The following is a 20,773-nucleotide window of genomic DNA, read 5'->3' as shown; positions in this document are numbered from 1 at the left end:
GAATAGGTTTATGTGGTTTAATTTTCAAAAAACACCAGATTTTTGTTGTACTGCACATTGCTGCAGCTCCTCTTTTCACCCTGTGTGTTGAGCTCTCTGTTTTAGCTACAGAGTGAGAAATCTCACTTCTGTTCCATCTTAGTTGGGACTCACACATGTGCAGTAGCTAGGTAAGGACTACTAGCCAGTCAGTTACAGAGTATAAGGGCGTGCCACGCTAGCAGCTAGGCGAGCATTATAACGTGTGTTACAAAGTGACGCATGTTCATCACGGAAGTAAAGGCTGGACTACAACAGAGCTGTTTGGAGCAGTTTGTGAACAGTGTTTTCTGTTGGAGATAGTAAGTCCCTTTGGGGTGGACTTTGGGCTTTTTCACTTTGTAAACCTATAATGTGCACAAAAAGATATATAACACAATAAAGGAAAGGGGAAAAGCCAAAAAGCATAATATGAGTACTTTAAGATGAAACAGTACTGTGAAAACACCTGGTACTGGTAGTAAAAGTTGTACTGATGATACTTTAAAAATGTAAGATTTTAAAGGAAAAGTTCGAAATTTTGGGAAATACACTTAATCGCTTTCTTGCCAAGAGATGAGAACATTAATACCACTCACATACACATGAATGGTATCAATCTTCTCATTTAACTCTTGGCAAGCAAACAAAAAAGCATATTTCCCAAAATGTTGAACTCTTCCTTAAATATGAGATTTTGATGAGGCACTCATATGTATTTGTATGCATCAGTAAATATATGCATATATATATATTCTGAAAGGTGGCTCTTTAATACATAATGTATTGCGTAGCAGCTACATAACCCTATCCCACTGCAGCTAACATGCATCATCAATAATATATAAAGTATATTGACTTTAAAGTGCATGTTAAACGATTCACACTAACATAATTAAATAACCGCAACATCAGCATAATTTCTCCCCAGTTCACATTTCAAGAAAGCCCTTTTAATTGCTCATACATTAGTCTAGTATAGTGAGACAATATGCAGAAAGACCTGTAATCTACAAGTTAGAACATAAACAACTATCAGATCACAGTCAAGTGTACTACTATACACGTATTCAATAGTTAACATATATGTAACATGTAAGCATCTGAAGGCCAGCTTTAGGCTTAAAGAAAAACATTTGGGGAAACGTGCTTATTTGCTTTCTTGCTGAGAGTGAGATGAGCAGTAACTTCCTGGAGTCTTTGCCGGTTGCCTGGCAACTGCCACCAATAAATAGTCCTGCACATGACCAGTTTACCACAAACTAACGAGATATAACGTGTTAATTAGTGAGATTTAGAGGTGCTTAGGCCGGTTTAGCAGTTTCCAGTCTTTGTGCTAAGCTAAGTTAGCCAGCTGTAGCTTCATATTCACCAAGAGATATCAGAGTGGTATCAATCTTCTCATCTAACTCCCCGCAAGAAAGCAAATAAGCATATTTCCCAAACTGTTCTTTTGATGAATACACATGAAATAACGTAATCATGTTTTTATAATCACACTACATAGTTATAAATCTGTGTCTCTCCTCAGTGCAACCACAGGAAATGTAGCATTTCTATCAGTACAGAGTAGTCGTGGAGCTCACTGAGGGGGTTTCCGTCTACAAGGTCACCTATGAAATGTCTTGTGCTACTTTCACTCTGACCAGATATTTCTTCTCCAACATGCCCCAGATGTTTGTCTCTGGGCTCAGCAGGCGTAAGGTGGCGGTTTTTCAAAGGGGCTATAGGCGGATCCGTAGAGGACAGGAGCGTTGGGTGTCAGCATGTAGCCCCCCGGTTCCTGTGTGGTTCCCTGAGGCTGTGGCTGGGTGGGCGCCTGAGAGGGCTGCTGCTGGTTCTCCTCAGACAGGCAGGAGTTGGAGGCATGGCCTCCCTCAGGGATCATCTGGGGAGTAGCAGGTTGCTGATAGCTGCTGTTGTGCTGTGGGAGAGGTGAGGAGACATGGAGTGGAAGGTTGCATCGGTATGTGGAAGTAGAGCCAAAAATACCTAAATTCATTTCTGACATTTTTATATGAGGTGTGGTTAGCAGCCTCCGAAACATCAGCAAAGATGAGCCATAATCAATAAAACTGTGAGACAAACTTCAGACAAAGTCACATGAAAATCTATGCATCTGCTGATCTAAGGCAATTGGAATTATAGCTCCTGGCAGCAGTGCAGATTAATAGTTTTCTTTCTGGTCAGGTGCTTTGATGTTAAACCGATGTGCTAGTTCAGCAAAAAATAAATGTGATCCAGTGCTGCTCATCTGGTTGCCAAACTAATACACTGGAATGGAAGATTGGCCTTTTTCACAGCAGACATTTTGACCTCTCATAGTATGAAAAGCACAAATAACATCAGTTATATAGTTATATAGCTCAGTTATATCCATGTGTCCCAGTGAGAGTGACAGTGAGCAAGCATGCACAATACCAGGACCCTGAAACTGAAGCAGCCAAAATAAACTCAGCCGTCATTCAGTTATTCACACCTGTGCTTTTCCTGCTGTGTAACAGGCTGTCTTCCCTGAAAAGGGCCTATCAATGGTTCTTTTTTGTGTTGGCCTGGGGCCCTACCTGCATAGGTATTGGATAGTTGGGGTAGGTAGGCAGACTCTGTCCTGAAGGGCAGAAGCCAGCGTAGGTGAGCATGTGCTGGGTCGGGTTGTACAGGATGTGGGGTGGGGGTGTGGGGCTGGGAGCAATCTGAAGAGTCGGCTTCTGCTGTAGGAAACCGAAGAAATGCTTTGGATAAGATGGGAGATCATCAAATGGAGCTTGAAGGCAAATGTGAGTAAGCGTGCACCAGCTAAACACACATATACACACACACACACACACACATTTCATTATATAAGAGGGTAATGAAGTATGATTGCTGCCTAATGTACTATAGGAACAATAGTCAGAAAATCAGGACCATTAAGATGAACAAAATAAGATCATGATTTTCATATCTTTGAAACAGATTACCAGACTCCTGCTAGGGAAACTGCATTGTTTAGTACTTTCGTGTATACGCAGGAAATGTTTAAAGATGTAGCGAGTAAGTCAGTGAAACAAAAAGATATCTGCACACACATAAATCAGTATTGAGTTTAAAACAGGACCTATGGTTTTTTTGTGGGGATTGTACTGTATGTGGCCTGCAGGCAATAAGTGTAGTAAGTTAAGAGTGTAATAGAAATCCTTTCTCAGAGTGCTGAAGGCTTTTGCCGAAACATCTTGTCAGCCATGTAATATTACAAACTTTTTTTATTTCACTCAGGATTGTCTTTAAACATCGTTCTTTGACTTATTTCTTATGTTCTTTGTTACTTCTTATCATAAGTCAAAGTAAAGATGCTCTTTTTTCGGGACTCCAGCTCACCACATCCTTGTATGCTCCGAGGAGGGCGGCGGTGATGATGCCCAGGAACAAGCTGATCACGTTGAGCACCACTGAGGCCCACAGCAGACGGTGCAGGTGGATCACGTCCCAGCAGCTGCTGACCCCGGTGAACGCGTAATACTGTGTGTGGTAATTTGTGCTGGAAGATGAAGAGAGCAGGAGACAAATCGTGAGCTGGTAAGGATAACTTGGACCCAGCATACCTCTGGTTTTGTTGCCATAAAGCACTAAGCTTGTGTACTTTATATTAAAAGGCTTTCACAGCAGACACTTATCATGGTGGGAAAAAGCACTGTTCCATTTAAAATGTCAGTGAGCCAGGTAATGCTAAATGGAGAGCAGCTCTTATTCATTTTATTAGTAACACCTGTAGGAAAACTACAGTCAAGCAAAATGTCTGCCATGAAAAAAAAGTGGCAACCAGGGAAGAAAATGAACAACCCCCACCCACTGGCCATCACTTGTACTCATTTTATGACCTTTTCATTAAACCTTCCAGGCAGCTGTTCATCAGCTAATAACTGAGTAGTTATGTACTTGCAAGCAGGGAGGGACTGGAAAGGTCTTCCTCTTTGATGTAAGTTCAAGGGCTCATGGAAAACTCTCAACATCCGGCATTTGAAAGTTGGCTGTGTAATAGGAACCTCTTTAATGCAAGAAAGTTGCAAAATCACATGATCCAAGAGTGATTTTCCAATAGCGGGGCCCCTAATGCAATTTTTGGCAGCCAACATTGAAATCGAGGATACTTATTTTAACAATGCTCTCTACTGTATTATCACACTATTATAAAATGTAATTATGTTATTATTGTTATAACATATGTTCTTTATATATATAACTATGTGAAAACATAGATAAATAAACATGTTCACTGTGATGTACACCCTGACTCAAGTATAAGGTAAAGTCTTTGTGATTTACACTAAAGGCACCATTCATACACTGGTGGCTAACGATACTATACAACAACAGACGCACAGATAAACATTCACACACATTCAGACACCGATAGCACATCAGGAGCAATTTGGGGTACAGTATCTTGCCCAAGGGCACTTTGACTACAGGGGCCAGGGATCAAACCACCGACCTTCCAATTGGTCGGCGACCACACTACCTCCTGAGCCACAGACGCCCACAAGGGTCACGTATCTGCACGCTTACTAGGATAGTACTGTATAGTGTACTGAAATGAATGGGGACCAGTTGTTGTTGCAGCCTGGAGGGTAGAAAGTTAATCATGAAAATACTCTGGTAAGGTAAAATAAGGTACACACACACATACACATGTTTGTGGCACTATCTTTGTGGGGACCCATCATTGACATAATGCATTCCCTGGCCCCTTACCCTAACCTTAACCATCACAACTAAATGCCTAACCTTAACCCTTACCCTCACCCTAACCATAACCTCATTCTATCCCTAATCCTACAACCAAGTCTTAACCCTCAAACAGCGCTTTAAACTTGTGGGGTCCAGCATTTTGGCCCCACAAAGCTGTTGGGACCCCACAAATATACTGGACTGCAGTTTTTGGACCCCACAAATATAGTTAAACATAGACACACACACACACACACACACTGATCTGAACGCCATTAGCTGGTGATGCGTATCACCTGTCACAGTTGTACAGGTAGCAGCAGTAGCAGGTGTTGCTCCTCAGCTTCAGCTTGCATGTTTTTTCATACGAACGGCACGTCACCTACAGCGTCAGAGGTTTGATGAGAGTTAAGGTGGCTCTAAGAGCTTTAAATCATTTGTGGTAAATGTTTTATTAACCTAATGAAAACAGCCAGACAAGCAGGAGCTCGACAAACTGTTTGGACAAAAAAAATACATGAGGAAACTATGTTGTCTATATGTCAACATATCATTTCCAGCACTTCTACTTGTTTATAATTTGATGCAAAGTGAACTAGTTTCTTTCTTTCAGTGCAGTAACCTTAGTGGACCACTAGATGTCACTACACACGTTACACACAATTTTTCAGTTACAGTAAACACCCAAAGGCTGCATGAACACAGAATATATTAATCCTAAAATTAACCTAAAATGCATCATTTACAAAAAAAAAAAAAAAAAAACTGAGACACAAACGTAAAGCAGTGTGTTGGAGGAGGAAGTTAATGGAAACCATACATAAGGCTAGGTTACGTAAGGTATTTAGATTGTTGTTCTTATTGAGAAATTACTTGGTATGTTTATACAATACAGACAACCGCAGGTAATATATATTACTGTAAGTGTGTATAAAGCATATGAATCACCTCAGTATAGTAGCTGTCGTAGGCGTAGCCCGCTCCACTGGCGTAAAAGTCACACATGTTCTCCTGCAAAGGCCTTATGTCCTGGGTGTAGCAAGAGAGAGAGAAGAGACTGATATGTTAAATACATGAGCCACAATTATATGGAAACACACACAAATGTTAATTGACTTGTCATACACCACAAGTGTGACCTAAATGTTTTTCCGTTCTTTTTTAGACTTTATCTCCATGATTTAAGGGTTTTAATAATGCACTTTTAACCTGAAACCTGGTTTGTGTTATTCTGTCCATCCTCCTCCTGTTTCTGTGTCACTGCAGCAGTGAAGGTTTACGTCATGTCCCTGCTCCAAACCGTCCACTGCACTGGACCACACACCCTACAGCATTACACCTCAATGGGCTTTATATAATGTGAAAGCTAATATAATCATTTTCATTGTCCAAAGCTTGAAGGTGCAATAAACATGACTTTTACTGTCCTGTGAGCACAAAATAAATATATCTGCAGAGGGTTTGATAGCACTGTTGATCAATATCACTGACTCTGTGCCAGCTTTTTAAAACTATCTCTGGTCCAAACTCGTTAAGATACTCATTAAAATTCATTAGGCTGATGTGACAAACTGAGGCGTTCGTGTCCGCGTATCCACAAACCGAGAGCAATCTAAGATATCCAGTAAGGAAGCAACGATGACCTCATTTGACCGCTCAGCATGTCTTGTTCATTCCCATATAAACAAATTCAGGTAATTGACAAATTGAATTTCAAGCATATTAATTTAGGGAGCTTTTTAAAAGAAAGAGAGTTTGACCGATTATGAAAATGTTTTGGAGTATATAAGGCTTCTTCCAATGAAAACATAGAACTAAATACAGACATGATGTAACAGGGAACATGTTTGCAGTGGGACGTAGAATGAAAGGGACACAAAAATCTTTGTGGAATTGCTAATTTCTCTTTTAATGTATTGCAAAATAATGTACAAATAAGTTCCAGGAAAATCAATTCTCAGTTGAAATAGAGTTAAAGATGTACTGTATATAGTATAGTATTTTTGGACACATATATCCCTTTTTGTTTGCAAGAGTTTTCAGTGACTTAGAGAAATGTGGGTAACGTTTGGACACATTTAATCAGCCTTGTTATGCTGAATGGCTCCCCAGCAGCTCTCTGCAGGTCGGGCGCTGACATTAGTTTGTCTGGTCTACCTGTGCGGTGTTTGATCATGGTTCTGTCTGATTGCATCTGTAAAGTTCCTGTCTGAACCACTCTCAACAAGCATTTCTGTATAGCCCATGTCTCTGTTGATCTCCACGTGTGATTAAATCTGGTGTGTGAATGTGTGTTTGAGGGTTTGTTCACACACAAAGAAAGGTGAATTAGTTTGTATTTCTTTCTTTTCAGTGCAGGCGCATACGTGTGATTCTTACAATGAACTCTGAAGCGATGATCCCATCAACAATGGCACAGAAGAAAGACGAGATGACTCCGATACTGATGAATATGATCGCTGCCACGAGCTTAAAGATAGGAAGAGGGTAAAGTCATGAGAAAGGGTTTTGGAACAAAGATTAAAAGTACCAGTACGTGTAATCAGAGTAAGTACATATGTATCAGCTTGTATTTTATTTGTGTTACTTCTTACATATTTCAAAATAAAAGAATGAAAAAATTTGTATAAATGCACAAATATTGTAAAATAAATAATCAGGATAAACTGGGAATCTGATATGGAAATCTTGAATTTGCAGCAAACATAAATCTATTTATAAACATGTATGTAAGTATGACCAGAAATTGATTCTGTCAAATAGTTAACAATAACAATACATGTATTGTTTACAAAGACCAGTGGTAAATACAAAGACAGAGGATACTAAAAATGATTGCCATATATACATGTATTTCTACTCACAGTACCATAATTTCATTTCCCTAACACACACACATACACACACACACACACACACACACACACACACACACACACACACACACACACACACACACACACACACACTTGTGTACATAAGCTTTCTGCATGTATGTGTGCTGATTGGTCATCTGCAGCGTCTGGGCTGCAGGACGATAAAGGAAATGAACGGCTTCTTGCTCTGCCAACGCAGAGGTGCTTTGTGGGTAATTTATGGTCACAGAGGCGACATACAGGACAGAGAAATGGCCTATTGTACCAGCAAGGTCAATCTAATTCTCCCAATCTGATGCACAACTACACACACAAATCCATATTGTTGCTTATCTCACACATTCACATACTTCTGTAAATTCAGCCTAAGAATCTGATCACTGATCAATAACCTCAAATCTGTGACACACACCTGTTCTCCCTTTCCTGATCGCACTCTCTCTCTCTCTTCTCTCTCCCACACACACACACACACACACACACACACACACACACACACACACACACACACAACACCCACACACACACACACACACACACACACACACACACACACACACAAACACACACACACAACACACACACACACACACACACACACACACAGCCCAGCAGACCCAGCTGGCTGATCACAGATGTCTGATCAAAAACTTTATCACTGAGCATCGTTTACTGTCTGTTCAATCACTCCTCCAGGACCGAATCTGCTGTACTCAAGCAGAAGATCAAACGCACACTTTTTGTCTATCTACCTAAAATAATAGGTGGGATATAGCAGTTTTTACCCAAAAGCAAAAAGAAGTACAAAGGTAGTGACAATTTTCCGAAATATATCTAGAAATCGAATGATCCTGCATTGATATTAAGGGACAACTATCTTTTCCGTTCCTTGATTTCTGATGTCATTTCAAGATCTTCAGCTTTTGTTTTGAGAGATTTCAACAGAATGTGTTGAATCCAGAAGACCTTTTCTGGTTTGATTATTTAACAGCTGATGACGCTGAAGTAGCACAAGTGATTGTTTGACTCAGATGCAATCATAAGTCACAAATTCTCCAACTTTGCTTACGTTCCTAATTTTTGTTTAATTATTGTCCCATTAACAGCAGGAGTGCTTTTAGTTTGAGACCAGTATATTTTTAACTAGCATTCATATGTACAATATGTATGTATTAGTCTGTAATGTTTGGTAAAAATCTACTGTGACTCTTGACTGTGACCCCATCCACTGTGCATTGTGTTTGCACCCTGTCAAGGACTTATTGTCATGGTAGCTTGAAACTAGATTTTGAAACATGGCCCGTCTACAAGACAGGGCTCAACAAAAACCACCCAACAATGCAGGACCTGCATTAGTTGATGTTGTACATTACTGGTGTAAACTGGCAATCAAACAAATTAACAAAAAACAATTGACACACAGTGACAATAGGTACGTTCGGTGGCCCTTGGGGGTCTGAGGCTTCTGGGTAGTAGCCCTCTTTGTCTACTTGGTAGTCCAGGGTTTTGGAGCGCACCCAATGATAAAGATGTAAGTTGTTTTGTTCTGAACAGTTAAAAGAAAGCTAAATATATGTGATGTAAATGTCAATCAAGTCCAGTCTATGCACACCTTCACAGTCCTGAGAAGATGTCTAATCATGTGGGTGGACCAGTGGTATGTGGGGCCTTTAAGTAATAACCTTATTTGGTTTTTAGTTGCATAGGTTGCGGCTAATCAGGAATAAAGCTGTTCCATACAGTAAATGTCCGAAACATAAACTGATCAGGTTTGCTATTCAGGCTAATTTTAAAGTTAACGTTGTCCAAGTGTTATATACAGTAAATGGCTAATGTCTGTACATGAGAATAACACAAGTTGTGGTGAAACAGATATTAAAACAAGGGTATATTTTAAAATAACTTTCCTCCTTTTCCAACAAAGTGAAATAAGAGCCGGGCGGTGAAAATGAGCTTCTTTCTGGGTGGGTTTTATCTGCCACTGGCCCAGACTCTTCACTTCATTAGCGGTTTAAATGACTCTGTTTTTATGGGCTGCAAGTGGGAGATGAGGCCAGCAGCAGAGACAATAGAGCCTGACAACTGCATTACTTCACATTACCTTAGCACCAGCTGCCAGCACATAAAGCACCTTGACACACGCTCTGTCGCCCCAAACCCCCCAAATCTCCCGATACAACTGAAGCAGAGACAAAAATCAAATACTGTAAAAGATTAAAGACTCACACTGTAGATAGTTGTATGCTGAGGAGACGAGTCAGTGAGAAAATATTACAAGACTGCCACTTAATTTACTTTATCTGGCTCTTTTGTTGCTAAATGCTCCACTATGTTCCCCAGCTAGTCTGCGTCTGTCTGCTGTTTGGTACTGAGTAGGTACTGTACGGCTGGTTTTTAGAGCTTTTTCTCTGAAAGCAGCTGCTTGCTGATGCTAGAATGAAGCTATGAGAGTGCTGAGAGTTGCGGGCCGTACAGCTAAACAATGAGCTAAGAAAGCTCTGTAGAGTTGAGAAGGGCTTCTCTGGAGTTTCATCATTACAAGTAATTTACCAATAAAGGACAAAGGCACACATGATGTAAGTTTTACAGAAGAAAATACATGAGTGACCCAGAGATAAAGACACAAGGAGGAATTTTATACGTAGCTTCAGTAAAGATATCTATCAGGTTACGTAACCAAAGTCGCTGACCGCTGCAAGGTCTTTTTCCCCCCATGCTCAGTGGTCCAGTGACCAATCACGACCACAGCTGGACACACCGGTAATAAGAAACTTGTTGGGTAAAATACAACCCTTTAAAGGTTCACCGTTCTGCTCTCCAAGCTGCAAGGTGACCAAAAGGACGGCAGTCTGAGATACAGGCAGTAACTACCGTACAGAACAACGAACAGGAGCTACACGAAGCATTTAGTCATAAAGAAATCTTACAGGCTTCAGCCCAGTGAAGCCTGTTTTAGGAGCAGCCGTGTGAGGGCAGATAAGAGGGGAATTTACAGACAGAATGTCATGCTCCAGCATCATTTTAAACATTTTGGATAAGACAAAATGAAAAGTGGCGATATTGAAGTTATTAAGATTTTATCCAAGAAATGTCAATGGAGCACAAATGTGTTTTACCTGTAACACACCTCACAATCATAAAAAAGGACTGGTCTCTCGAGAACATTTGTGATGTGATGTTTACAACACTAAAATCGAGAAATACAAAGTTATCCACTAAGCATAGATGGTGGTATAACACTGATCTGTGTGGTGGAAAATTATGGGGAATAGATTTGTTTTTCTCTCTAGGCCACCAAGTTTCTACCATTGGTGACATTTAGTTTCTTATTAAATTAGTGCTGATTAAATGTAGACTGTTGATTTGCTGTTCTCTCGCTCAGTAAAATACTAGTGTTCTTTTCGCCATGACCGGAACTTTACCTACATTTTGACGTACCACAATATTTATGCCACATTTTTTCAATTTTCAAGCCATACAGTGGCTATACTATACAACAGGAGTCTAACAAATTAAGAGTCAAATCCTAAATTTCTGTCCGTTGGATAATCTAGATAATCTACTTCTACTTTTGTTAAGCTTTTACTTGTGTTCGATTATTGGAGTGTTTAATTGCTATTATTAGACATTAATTTATCATGTGTTAATGTTTTAATCATATTTTACATGGTATAGTTTTTATTTTACTATCATTTCATTCATATTTTAATATTGCATGTATGTTTTTATTTTTTGCTGTGCATTAGTGTATCTTTCTGGGGTGTGCAAAAAAAATCAATTCACATTCGTATCGCGATTCAAGCTCTACCGATTCAAAATCGATTCATAGAATTCCAAAAATCAATTCATATTTTAATTTTTTTTTAATTGTATGTCTACTGCAATCACATGGGAAAAGTAACTGCATAACTACATTTACATACATTGAATCGTTTTTTGAATCGAGAATCGTTTTTGAATCGAAAATTGATTTTGAATCAAATCTTGAGCCTAAAAAATCAATATTGAATCGTGACATTTTCTGAATCGTGCACACCTACTTTCTACTGTATCATCACTTTTATTAGTACAACAGAAAGGCTCCTATGGTGATAAGCGAAAATTGCAGGTGTGTTTTTAGATCTCTCTTTTACATCCACCTGTTTTCGAAGTTTTCTTCGTTTGTTCGGCCATAGTAACCGTTTCCTCACAACGCCAGCAGAGACTGGAGAAAAAAAACAGTACGCTGCTTTGCACACAAGTGAGTTGAAGAGCGAGTCTGTTGCGTTAGCTCCGCCTACCCTCTCTGGTGGACCAACCACTGCTGGGTGATGCAAAATGCATCGCTAACTATTTTATAAAATAGTGCAACCTTTCATCAGTGGGCCATACTTATTATTATTACCATACTTATTACCATTGTGTTACCTCTTTGAGCGACAGAAAGTGGCTTAACAGAAATGTTTTTAAGTGAAAATCTTCCAGATTATTACTTTAAAGTTGTTAATTTATGTAATCAAACCAGGAAACATGGCTGTTGGGCAGCTTATTTAAACCTCAAACCCTCCATCTGCTGCTTTATGAGGTCAGAGGAGCAAAAGCCTGATAGATCCAGAAAGTAAGAGAAGAGCTCTCAGATGTCTGTGGCGTTGTCGGTACGTTGGTTAGTTGTTCTTTAATGAGCAACCTCACTCTGCCAGCTGGCTCTCGTGTTACAGTGCTGAGCCTCAGACACAGGATGGGAAGAAGACACCTGTGTGAGAGGAACATCGTGCCACATGTGCCTCATAAGAGACACCGTAGACCGGCGCTAGTATGGCAGCGATCTTACCATTAAAGTTTAAAGCACAGACCTGGGAGCGATGCCGGAGAGGCGGACAGACATACAGCAGGTAGTCAATGTCTTTGTCAATGTTCTTCCATCTCACAGTTACAGCACGCAAAGTGAACACACACACACACACACACACACACACACACACACACACACACACACACACACACACACACACACACACACACACACACACACACGTGTACAGCTCTATGAAGGGTATCTGTGCAGACCGGATTCGTTATGGTACACTGTGGTGTAATGTAAGACAGCGACACCCTGGATGCCACATGAAAAATTTACAACACACACTGAAATACCACCGTCATGGTCTCTACCACATCAAAAATAAAAATCCTCTGTGCTGTATCAAGCCTGTAAAGTGTCTCTAAATGTCTCTAAAATGTTTGTAAAGTCATTTAAAAAACCTTCTAATGTCTTTGAGCGTTACTTTACTTTAACATATTGATCAGTGCCCTGCAGTCATGTACTCAGTAACCGTCTGTTAATTTGGAGGTTTTAGCACTTTACAGTTCAAATAAAGACTCAATTGAGATTTTATAGTCTATTAGTTTTTCCTTGGCTTAATGTATTTATATTGACCATTAACTAAGCTTTGATCATATTTCTGTTGTTACTGAGGTGTGGACTAGCCCAAGACAAATTTCTCCTATGGGAGACAATAAAGGCTTATCTTATCTTATCTTAGCCAGACCCTCCTCCGCAGCCCAGTGGAGGAAGGTCTGGCGGTCTATGCGAGACTACGATGACACTCAATATATAATACTATAATACAATACTAATGTCTGCAATAATAACAATGGCAGATTTACCTAACCTGACTTCGCCAGATGGATTGCTTCACATTTACTCGTCATATCCATCTGGTAATTTTCCGTTGGAGAACTTTTGGGAAGGGGCGAAAATACTGGTTAGCTGATTGGATGAACCATCTGTCTATCACCTATGTTGGTGATAGACAGGCCAAATCAACCAATCAGATCCACGAAGCGTATGAAAATACAACCACAAGCCCGCCCCTGCCGCTGCAGGCAAAGCATAGCTCGTTAGCTCTTGCAAGCAAGCAACATGTCGGTAAAGGATATTTGCCGTTTGTATAACGAGAATTTAGGAATAAAAGGCACCATTTCAGGTTCATGGACCATATTCCAAAAGAAGGATCCAAGAGAAAAAAAGCATTAGCGAGTGGCTAACAGAATTGGGGCTACCGCTGTCTGAAAATACTGGTTAGCTGATTGGATAAACCATCTGTCTATCACCACCTAACCCACCTAAAAAAAAACAACGCTGATTGGCCCGGTCGTTTGGCTAACGGCTCCAAATTTTCTCTCTCTCAAGATGCCAGACTGATCTGCGAGTGGAAAACTGGAGCTCGCGAGATCAGGACGGTCTCACACTAAGAGTCGGTCCCTCCCTTTGAAACTGTTGGCCCTCCCTGTTCCCTCCCTTTCTTCGTGTTCATGTCCCAATGGCTAGCTGCTGCAGGAGAGCGGTGCTCATATGGTGGTAACGGCTGATAACCGTGGCTAAGATTTACCACTCCAAATACAACATTTTAAAAAGAAAATCTGTCCTTGATTTCAGATAGAGGCAAAGCAGCCTTCTCAATTTTAGGTGGCGAATGCTGATTTTTGTCAGTTGTTAGCAGGATTTTTCAACTGTAGCTATAGCTAATTTCGCTAATGCTAGATTTGTTGTTTGAAAACTTGGTTGGTTGACTTTAATGTTTCCAGCTAACTTTCAAAACAAGAATCTTGAATATGTGCTTGATGGCTACGTACATGATCTAAAACACTGAGGCTAAAGTTCTAAAGTACAACGTATGATGAGGAAAAATGTCACTCTCATTTCTTTCTAACATGACCACGATTAGCTGCTTAGCCCAGGCTACCTACACACCTGGACAAGCAAAAGGTTAGATGTATGCTTTATTATTACTTATGTTTTCAACCAGAAATAATCGCGCCTCGGATAAACCTCATAGGCTACGATGCCACTGCGCAAGGAAACTGTAAGGTTGCAAGAAAAAAAAAGGCTTTTACAATGAAGTCTAACAAATTTTGGGTCAACAGAAGAATGAAGAGTTTGGTATTTCCCGTCCAAAATGTTATTCCTGGTTGTGTGGAAACATTTAGTAAGATAAATGTATTGAAAATATAATTCAAATAACTCATATAATTCTCAAATAACATTTTTAAGAATTTATTTCGGTATCTAGGTATCTAGAGTTTTTTTTCGAGGGAGAGGCTGTTTGTTGAAGTATTTATTTAAATCCTAGTTGTATATGTCCTGAAACTTGAACAAAATGTCTCTTTGGTTTCTTCTTTACTCTTTGTCTCCTTCTTTTTTCACGAATATTTTAGGTATTTTTAGGTATAATAATTTTAGGTGTATAGTATGAATAATATGAATGCTTAAACCTACATTGTGTAATTCTTTGAGTTGATTCTTAGAAAAAAGCCCTTTGTTCTTTCACAAATATGTGCTCATTCATGTGTAATTACTTCCACCAACTAATCAAAGTATTCTCGTAAGCGTAGAATCTGACATTCAGAATCATTCAGAATACATACGAGCAACTCGCTTGGATGACGGCAGCCATGTAGCGCCTCCATCTTTAAAATACATTAGCCAAAGAGGGACATACCTCCGCATTTCGCCCTCTTACACCTATTGGCACCGTGACGAATGCCAGGGGGAGATTACTTACAAATGTAGCTTTAAGGAGAGAAGACCAAGATCAATTAAATATTCCCACGGAGGAATAATGAGACGTGAATCATCAAGAAACCTCCACAATAATACTGTAGCCTTCCCTCATAAACTTTGCAAAATTAGATGAGTAGAACATAATAATTAGGGCAAATTCAGAGGTGAAAAACAAAGACTCCCAGTCTGCTGAAGTTTCTGTGTCACTGGTGTCCACTTCAGTCTCATTCTGGGTTTCACGTCCTGCGAATGTGATCCTGAGTATATTACTTAAATAACACAGAGGAACAGTTTCAGCTTCCGGTTGCCACTGGCTCTTGTGCTATTGGATTTGTCGGCCTCTTGACTGTTGCCACAAATGATGCTAAGTGGAGGTCAGATCAGATCATGCAGATTTCATTTTCTTTTATTCTTGTTATTTTTTTTTATTGGAGTCGGAGGTTCTTACTTTTTTCACCATGTTAGAAAATAGAGAATTTTTAAAAGAGTCAATAATCTTTTCAGACAGATCTTTGGCCAACCAATAAGTGTCTCTACTCTGTTTTACAAAGAGGCACTTTGATGATATTATACCTTTGTCCCTGTCTGAAATAAAGCAGCCCCGTCAGCAACTGACCAATACTAATGCAATTCCTGCTCTTTTCATAGAAATCCAGAGCCAATCAAATTCACTTTCCCCGGCCACAAATCCAGTCACATACTCTGACCCGGGCACAAGGACCAAGAACACATTACGGCCGCCATCGAGTAATCAGATTTGCTTCTTGCTCATAATAGAGCAATTTCCCGTAAGACAGTTTAGTGAATTTACAAAGTCTGTAACATAATCCTCTAATTTATGGTATATATATATATATATATATATACAATATGTTTCATTTTCCAGGAACAATGCCTCTTTTTAGAAGATGAATATTATAAAGCTCAAAAAGCTGACAGATGTCACCTTGAGAGAGAAAAAGGCTACACACAACTTGAGCTGTCATTGTAAAAAAGGGCCAACAAACATGTTGAATGCATTTTCTGATTCAAAAATCCTTTTTGGGCCACTTGGGTGCAGCAGAACAAGCTGTAAACACTTACATGTTGTCACATTTCAAAATTGGTTCAGCGTACATTAACAAATTTACACTCACAGCAGATACAGAGCAACATTAGAATTCATTTGGAGGATGTAAACAATAATCATTCTCCTCCTCTCTAAATGCTTCACTTTCTTCATCAGCTTGTCGCTAACTTATTGTGTTTGGTGCGGGGCAGGGAAGAGTCTGCACTGTAAACCCAGATTTAGTTGTAATTTAACGTGTTAGTGGTCGCTACTTATTCTTTCATGTTTTGTTAAAAAACATATTCATTACTAAATCACATTAGTTGTTTGTAATAATCAGCTGAAGTATGCAGTGCACAGATCATATTAAGCAGAGATAACTAAGGATGTTAAGTTTCTGTATGGGAGGGGCAGGGGTCATTTGAACTGATCTGTGCTGAAGCGATGCAAAGGCCCATGGAAAAAAAAATATGTTTCTGTCCTGGTTAAAGTGTGTTTCATTAATGTTCTGTTAATGTTTTGGGTGTGCATTTATGTTTTCTGGGTTTTAGTTTTGTATGGTTGATTTAGTGTTCATGTTTATCTACAGTTATTGTTGCACCATGACCGAGACCCGGGTGGGGACTGATGGGGTCTGGGCAGTGAGGGCATGTGCACTAGCATATCTACAGATTAGAAAATGGAAACTATATATCCTAAGTAAAACTTCCAATTCTGTGCATTAAAATTAAATATTGTTGGATAATGTTCTGTGTTATCAATTTCCTTTCTGTTATCCTGGAACAAATGTATTAAATACAATGTAAGTAAAGCTATGCTGTCATAAAAAAAAAAAAAACACCAAATATCTATATGAACAATTTTTTTTCTATAGTATTGATAAGTAGCCTAATGTTTTATATTTGTCACGTTTCTTTGCATGTTTAAAGCTATAGTGTGTAGTTTCTGTGTCCCTCATGAGAAATTCTAAGTAATGACAACAAAACTGTGGGCGCGTCCACACGATACAGCCTTCGGTGATCGCGCACCGCCCTCACCCCCCTTCTCCACACAGTTGCTAGTAGCCAAGGAGGACACGGAGGGTTAAAAAAACATGATCGACTCTTGAGAAGAGGTCAATATCTTCACTCTATTTTATGCGCACGAAAGTCGCCGGACGACACCAGTTTCTGAACATAGCCATATTGAGAACTACAGAGAGAGTGGTGTGGTGCTGATCGTCTTAATTAGCTTTGTAGCAACTCATTTGGCAATGGCTTGAATGTAACGGACCTTCATTAATATAAAAAAGTTACGCAGTAAAGCTTTAACTTAACAACTTAACATGCTTATTTTAGACAACATGGCTATAGAAAAAAATTATTTATGTTAAATAATGATTTTTAGTAATGACTAAATGTAAACTTGATTTGTCTTCTGCATCAACTTACCGCTTTGTGTTAATACAACTTAACCTGTTAAATTTCACCTTGTGTAAAAACAGACGATTTTAGGCAACGGGTTTCCACGCACATTTCTAGTAAAGTCAACTCATTCGGGATAACAGTGTATCAGGTAAGAATGTAACTACCATGCAAATATGTGAGGAAAACGTATTATAAGAAATCTTTGCCACTTGACTTCTGCAGGAATTAGCTGATTCATCGACATTTACCTGCAGTGATCCAGGAATGTTTACACCTCTTGTCAACTTTCCTGTCCTACAAAGGCTACCAGCTGTCCCTTTAAAGGTGCTATTTATGACATTCAGAACATTAATAAGGCAGCAAACAACTATTTGCTATGTAAAGATATGGAGGAGTAATGGCGTCCTGAGCAGAGAATGAAGTCACACTCTCTGTGAGTGATGTAATCCCAGTTTTTCTGTTTTTTGATTTGGCAGCCGGGTCGGTCCCTCCCTTTGAAACTGTTGGCCCTCCCTGTTACCTCCATTTCTTCGTGTTCATGTCCCAATGGCTAGCTGCTGCAGGAGAGCGGTGCTCATATGGCGGTAACTGCTGATAACCATGGAAGCGTAATGCACACCCTCCACTTCCCCCCCCAGGTCGCTCCGGTGATCACCTGAGTGTGAGCTAACCCCAATTAACAGTTAGCTCTGTCAGCACCGTTGCCATTGTTAGCACTGTTAGCCACCGCCATTTTGGCTCAGCCACCTCCGTGTTTGCTTGTGACTTCAGAAGCGAGAGCCGTGTGCAGGCAGTCCAGACTCTGAATGTTGTATATAGCACCTTTAAAGGTTATGGAAATGTTGCTAATAAATAAAATACCAACCATGCATGCATCAATGAGACATTTCTTGAAGTTTGAAGCACACATTGTTTATAGTTAAGGTGTCTAAATGAAGACCATAAAGGTAATAAATAGATGGAATAAATGAAATCATCATTGAAATGTGGTTTTAAAGTGTGAGAGTCAGAGGAACAGACTCACCATGGGTCTGCGGTTTTCCAACAGGTGGATGCCAACAATACCCAGAAATGCTCCAAAACTCAGCTGGAGGTACAAAGAGATCAAAGTGGAAGACATGAAACTCACAATCATACAGTGCCTGAGGGGTTAATGACATTAATGCTTTATCAGTGTCAGGACAAAGACATTCAGGGATTGTGAAGGTGAGAGGGGGGCCGCCACTCACGGCGATGCCGGCGTAATATCCAGCCACAGGCACGTTGTCGGTGCGAGTGGCAGAGATCAGACCCACAGCCATCACCACCAGAGACAGAGCCAGCAGAGACACCGTCACCCACAGGGCTGTTTTCCTCCGACGCAGGTAGTGAACTGAGGACGGATGACAGGAGGAACTCTTTACATCCATTACATCCTGAACCCTCTGATTACATGCCTTTCTCAACCCAATCCTGACCATAAAATCCAAAACTTGAACCTCTTTTCTGCTCAAGACAACATGAACATATTGAGAAAATTTCCCTATATTCTCTTTAATTTCTCTCTTTTTCTTTTTTTTTTTAGCAGTGGTGGAAGATAAATGATCTGAATACGATCATTTACCTAAGTAAAAGTACTCCATTACAAGTAAAAGCCCTGCATTCAAAATCTTACATAGTATCAACAAAAAGTACACATATTCATAGCTGGCTATGGTGGATCTGTTTTATATACTGTTGATTTACTGTATAAACTGGCGTCATATAGGTTTTGTCATCACCAATATGCAGAATTTTTCTTTTGTTTTTTCACTGCCATTAGAGTACCAATTAATAGGGTCTTCAAATACTCAGTAGAAATAGCCTACCTCATAAATATGTGTAAGTACAGTACTTGAGTACATGTACTTTCCACATCTGGAAATGAGAAGCATTTAAAGTGTTTTTCTATCTAAAAATCTAAGTGTTTTTTGGATGATGAAGGTTGGAGGACTTTTTGCTCACAAAAAGGTATAGCCTAACACATGGAAACCTATGCATTGAATTAAAGCAAACTAGATGAAAAAAGAATGCCTTCATTATATTAAAAATGCTGCTGAAACCTGCACACGAATGCAGAGTCCGGTTAGAAGCTCTCAGGATGAAACTTGACATAATTACCTGCTGGATCCAGTATTTCTGTCGCTGGTGTCTGAGTTGTCTGCTGGGTTTCAGGCTGCGGCATTTTGACTCAGTCCGGATGAATTAGCTCTGAAATTTAGGAAAATGAGATCAGGCAGCTGAAGCGACGCTTTGCGTGGCGTTTCTTTTGTCCCTGTTGATTCAAAACAGAGTCCTCATCCTGCACTGGCAACAAGCTGCGAGTAAGATGCTTCTTTTTTCTTAAAATGAAAACATCGTTATAATAAATAAGAGTGCGATTTCATATACGTGTTTACACCTGACTCTGAGCTCAGACGAGTTCAACTTTTCTTGAAGCCTGAGAGAGAGAGAGAGAGAGAGAGAGAGAGAGAGAGAGAGAGAGAGAGAGAGAGAGAGACCAATCAGCTCCATGTTTTCACCTCAGTGATAAATTATTAAATTATCTGTCTTGCATACGTTTAATGTAGCTTTAATACATGATTCAGCTTTAAAACATACTTACAGTATGTGGCTAAACTCTATACTATATAATAGAAATGTGGTAAAGTGAGTTTTTTTCATAGGCTGTTTTAATGTCGATAGGCTGTAGTCTCGCGTTGCCAGACCTATCTCCACAGCGAACAGGTTGTAATCGGACTGGTCATGATGCTGCAGCGTTGATGGTGATGTTAGTTTACAGCGCCCTCCATCGGCCAAAACTTGGAAAAAACAAGCCTTGGACCCAGCTAATCTAATTATTTTTTACAAGCAGAAACACTAACCCATCCCCAGTATCAGCCTCTTGTGATTATTTCTTGTTTTTTTATGATAATGAACTGTAAGGTTTTGGGGTTTTAGGGAGTTGGTTGATAAAACAAGCAAATGTGATGACATCACCTTGGATATTTTTTAGAAAACTGCGATAAAACAACAATAAACCGATTAATTGATACATGTAATCTGAAGATTAATCAGTAAAGAAAGGAACCATTATTTTCAGCCCTAAATACAATTCATTGTGAACAGCTTTTTAAATATATATATAGGCCTATATATATATATATATATATATATA

At 39.6% G+C, this 20,773-nt stretch overlaps 1 protein-coding gene and 1 pseudogene across 1 annotated transcript; both read right to left on the bottom strand.

Annotated features, from left to right (window-relative positions):
- Positions 1-949: 949 nt before the first annotated feature.
- On the bottom strand, positions 950-19,994 carry LOC120556135 (transmembrane protein 255B). Its single transcript, XM_039795537.1, has 9 exons — positions 19,738-19,994; positions 18,828-18,970; positions 18,623-18,685; positions 7,105-7,194; positions 5,674-5,754; positions 5,022-5,107; positions 3,376-3,535; positions 2,583-2,729; positions 950-1,942 (listed from the first exon to the last, which is right to left on the bottom strand). Exons 1-9 carry the CDS (start codon positions 19,799-19,801, stop codon positions 1,709-1,711), a joined length of 1,068 nt encoding a protein of 355 aa, XP_039651471.1. The 5' UTR covers positions 19,802-19,994; the 3' UTR covers positions 950-1,708.
- Positions 14,280-14,443, bottom strand: LOC120556594 (annotated as a pseudogene).
- Positions 19,995-20,773: the final 779 nt, after the last annotated feature.

The sequence above is a fragment of the Perca fluviatilis genome, chromosome 3, assembly GCF_010015445.1.
Source record: "Perca fluviatilis chromosome 3, GENO_Pfluv_1.0, whole genome shotgun sequence".
In the NCBI taxonomy this organism is placed as follows: domain Eukaryota; kingdom Metazoa; phylum Chordata; class Actinopteri; order Perciformes; family Percidae; genus Perca; species Perca fluviatilis.
This window is presented reverse-complemented; position numbering and strand designations above follow the sequence as displayed.

Bases quoted from the DNA above. Each gene is read 5' to 3' on its own strand.
- LOC120556135 (XM_039795537.1), bottom strand. From the start codon at position 19,801: ATGCCGCAGCCTGAAACCCAGCAGACAACTCAGACACCAGCGACAGAA. The intron at 18,971-19,737 runs GTAATTATGTCA...ATCCGTCCTCAG, and splicing joins AGAAATACTGGATCCAGCAG to TTCACTACCTGCGTCGGAGG. The intron at 3,536-5,021 runs GTGATACGCATC...TTCATCTTCCAG, and splicing joins TACCTGTACAACTGTGACAG to CACAAATTACCACACACAGT.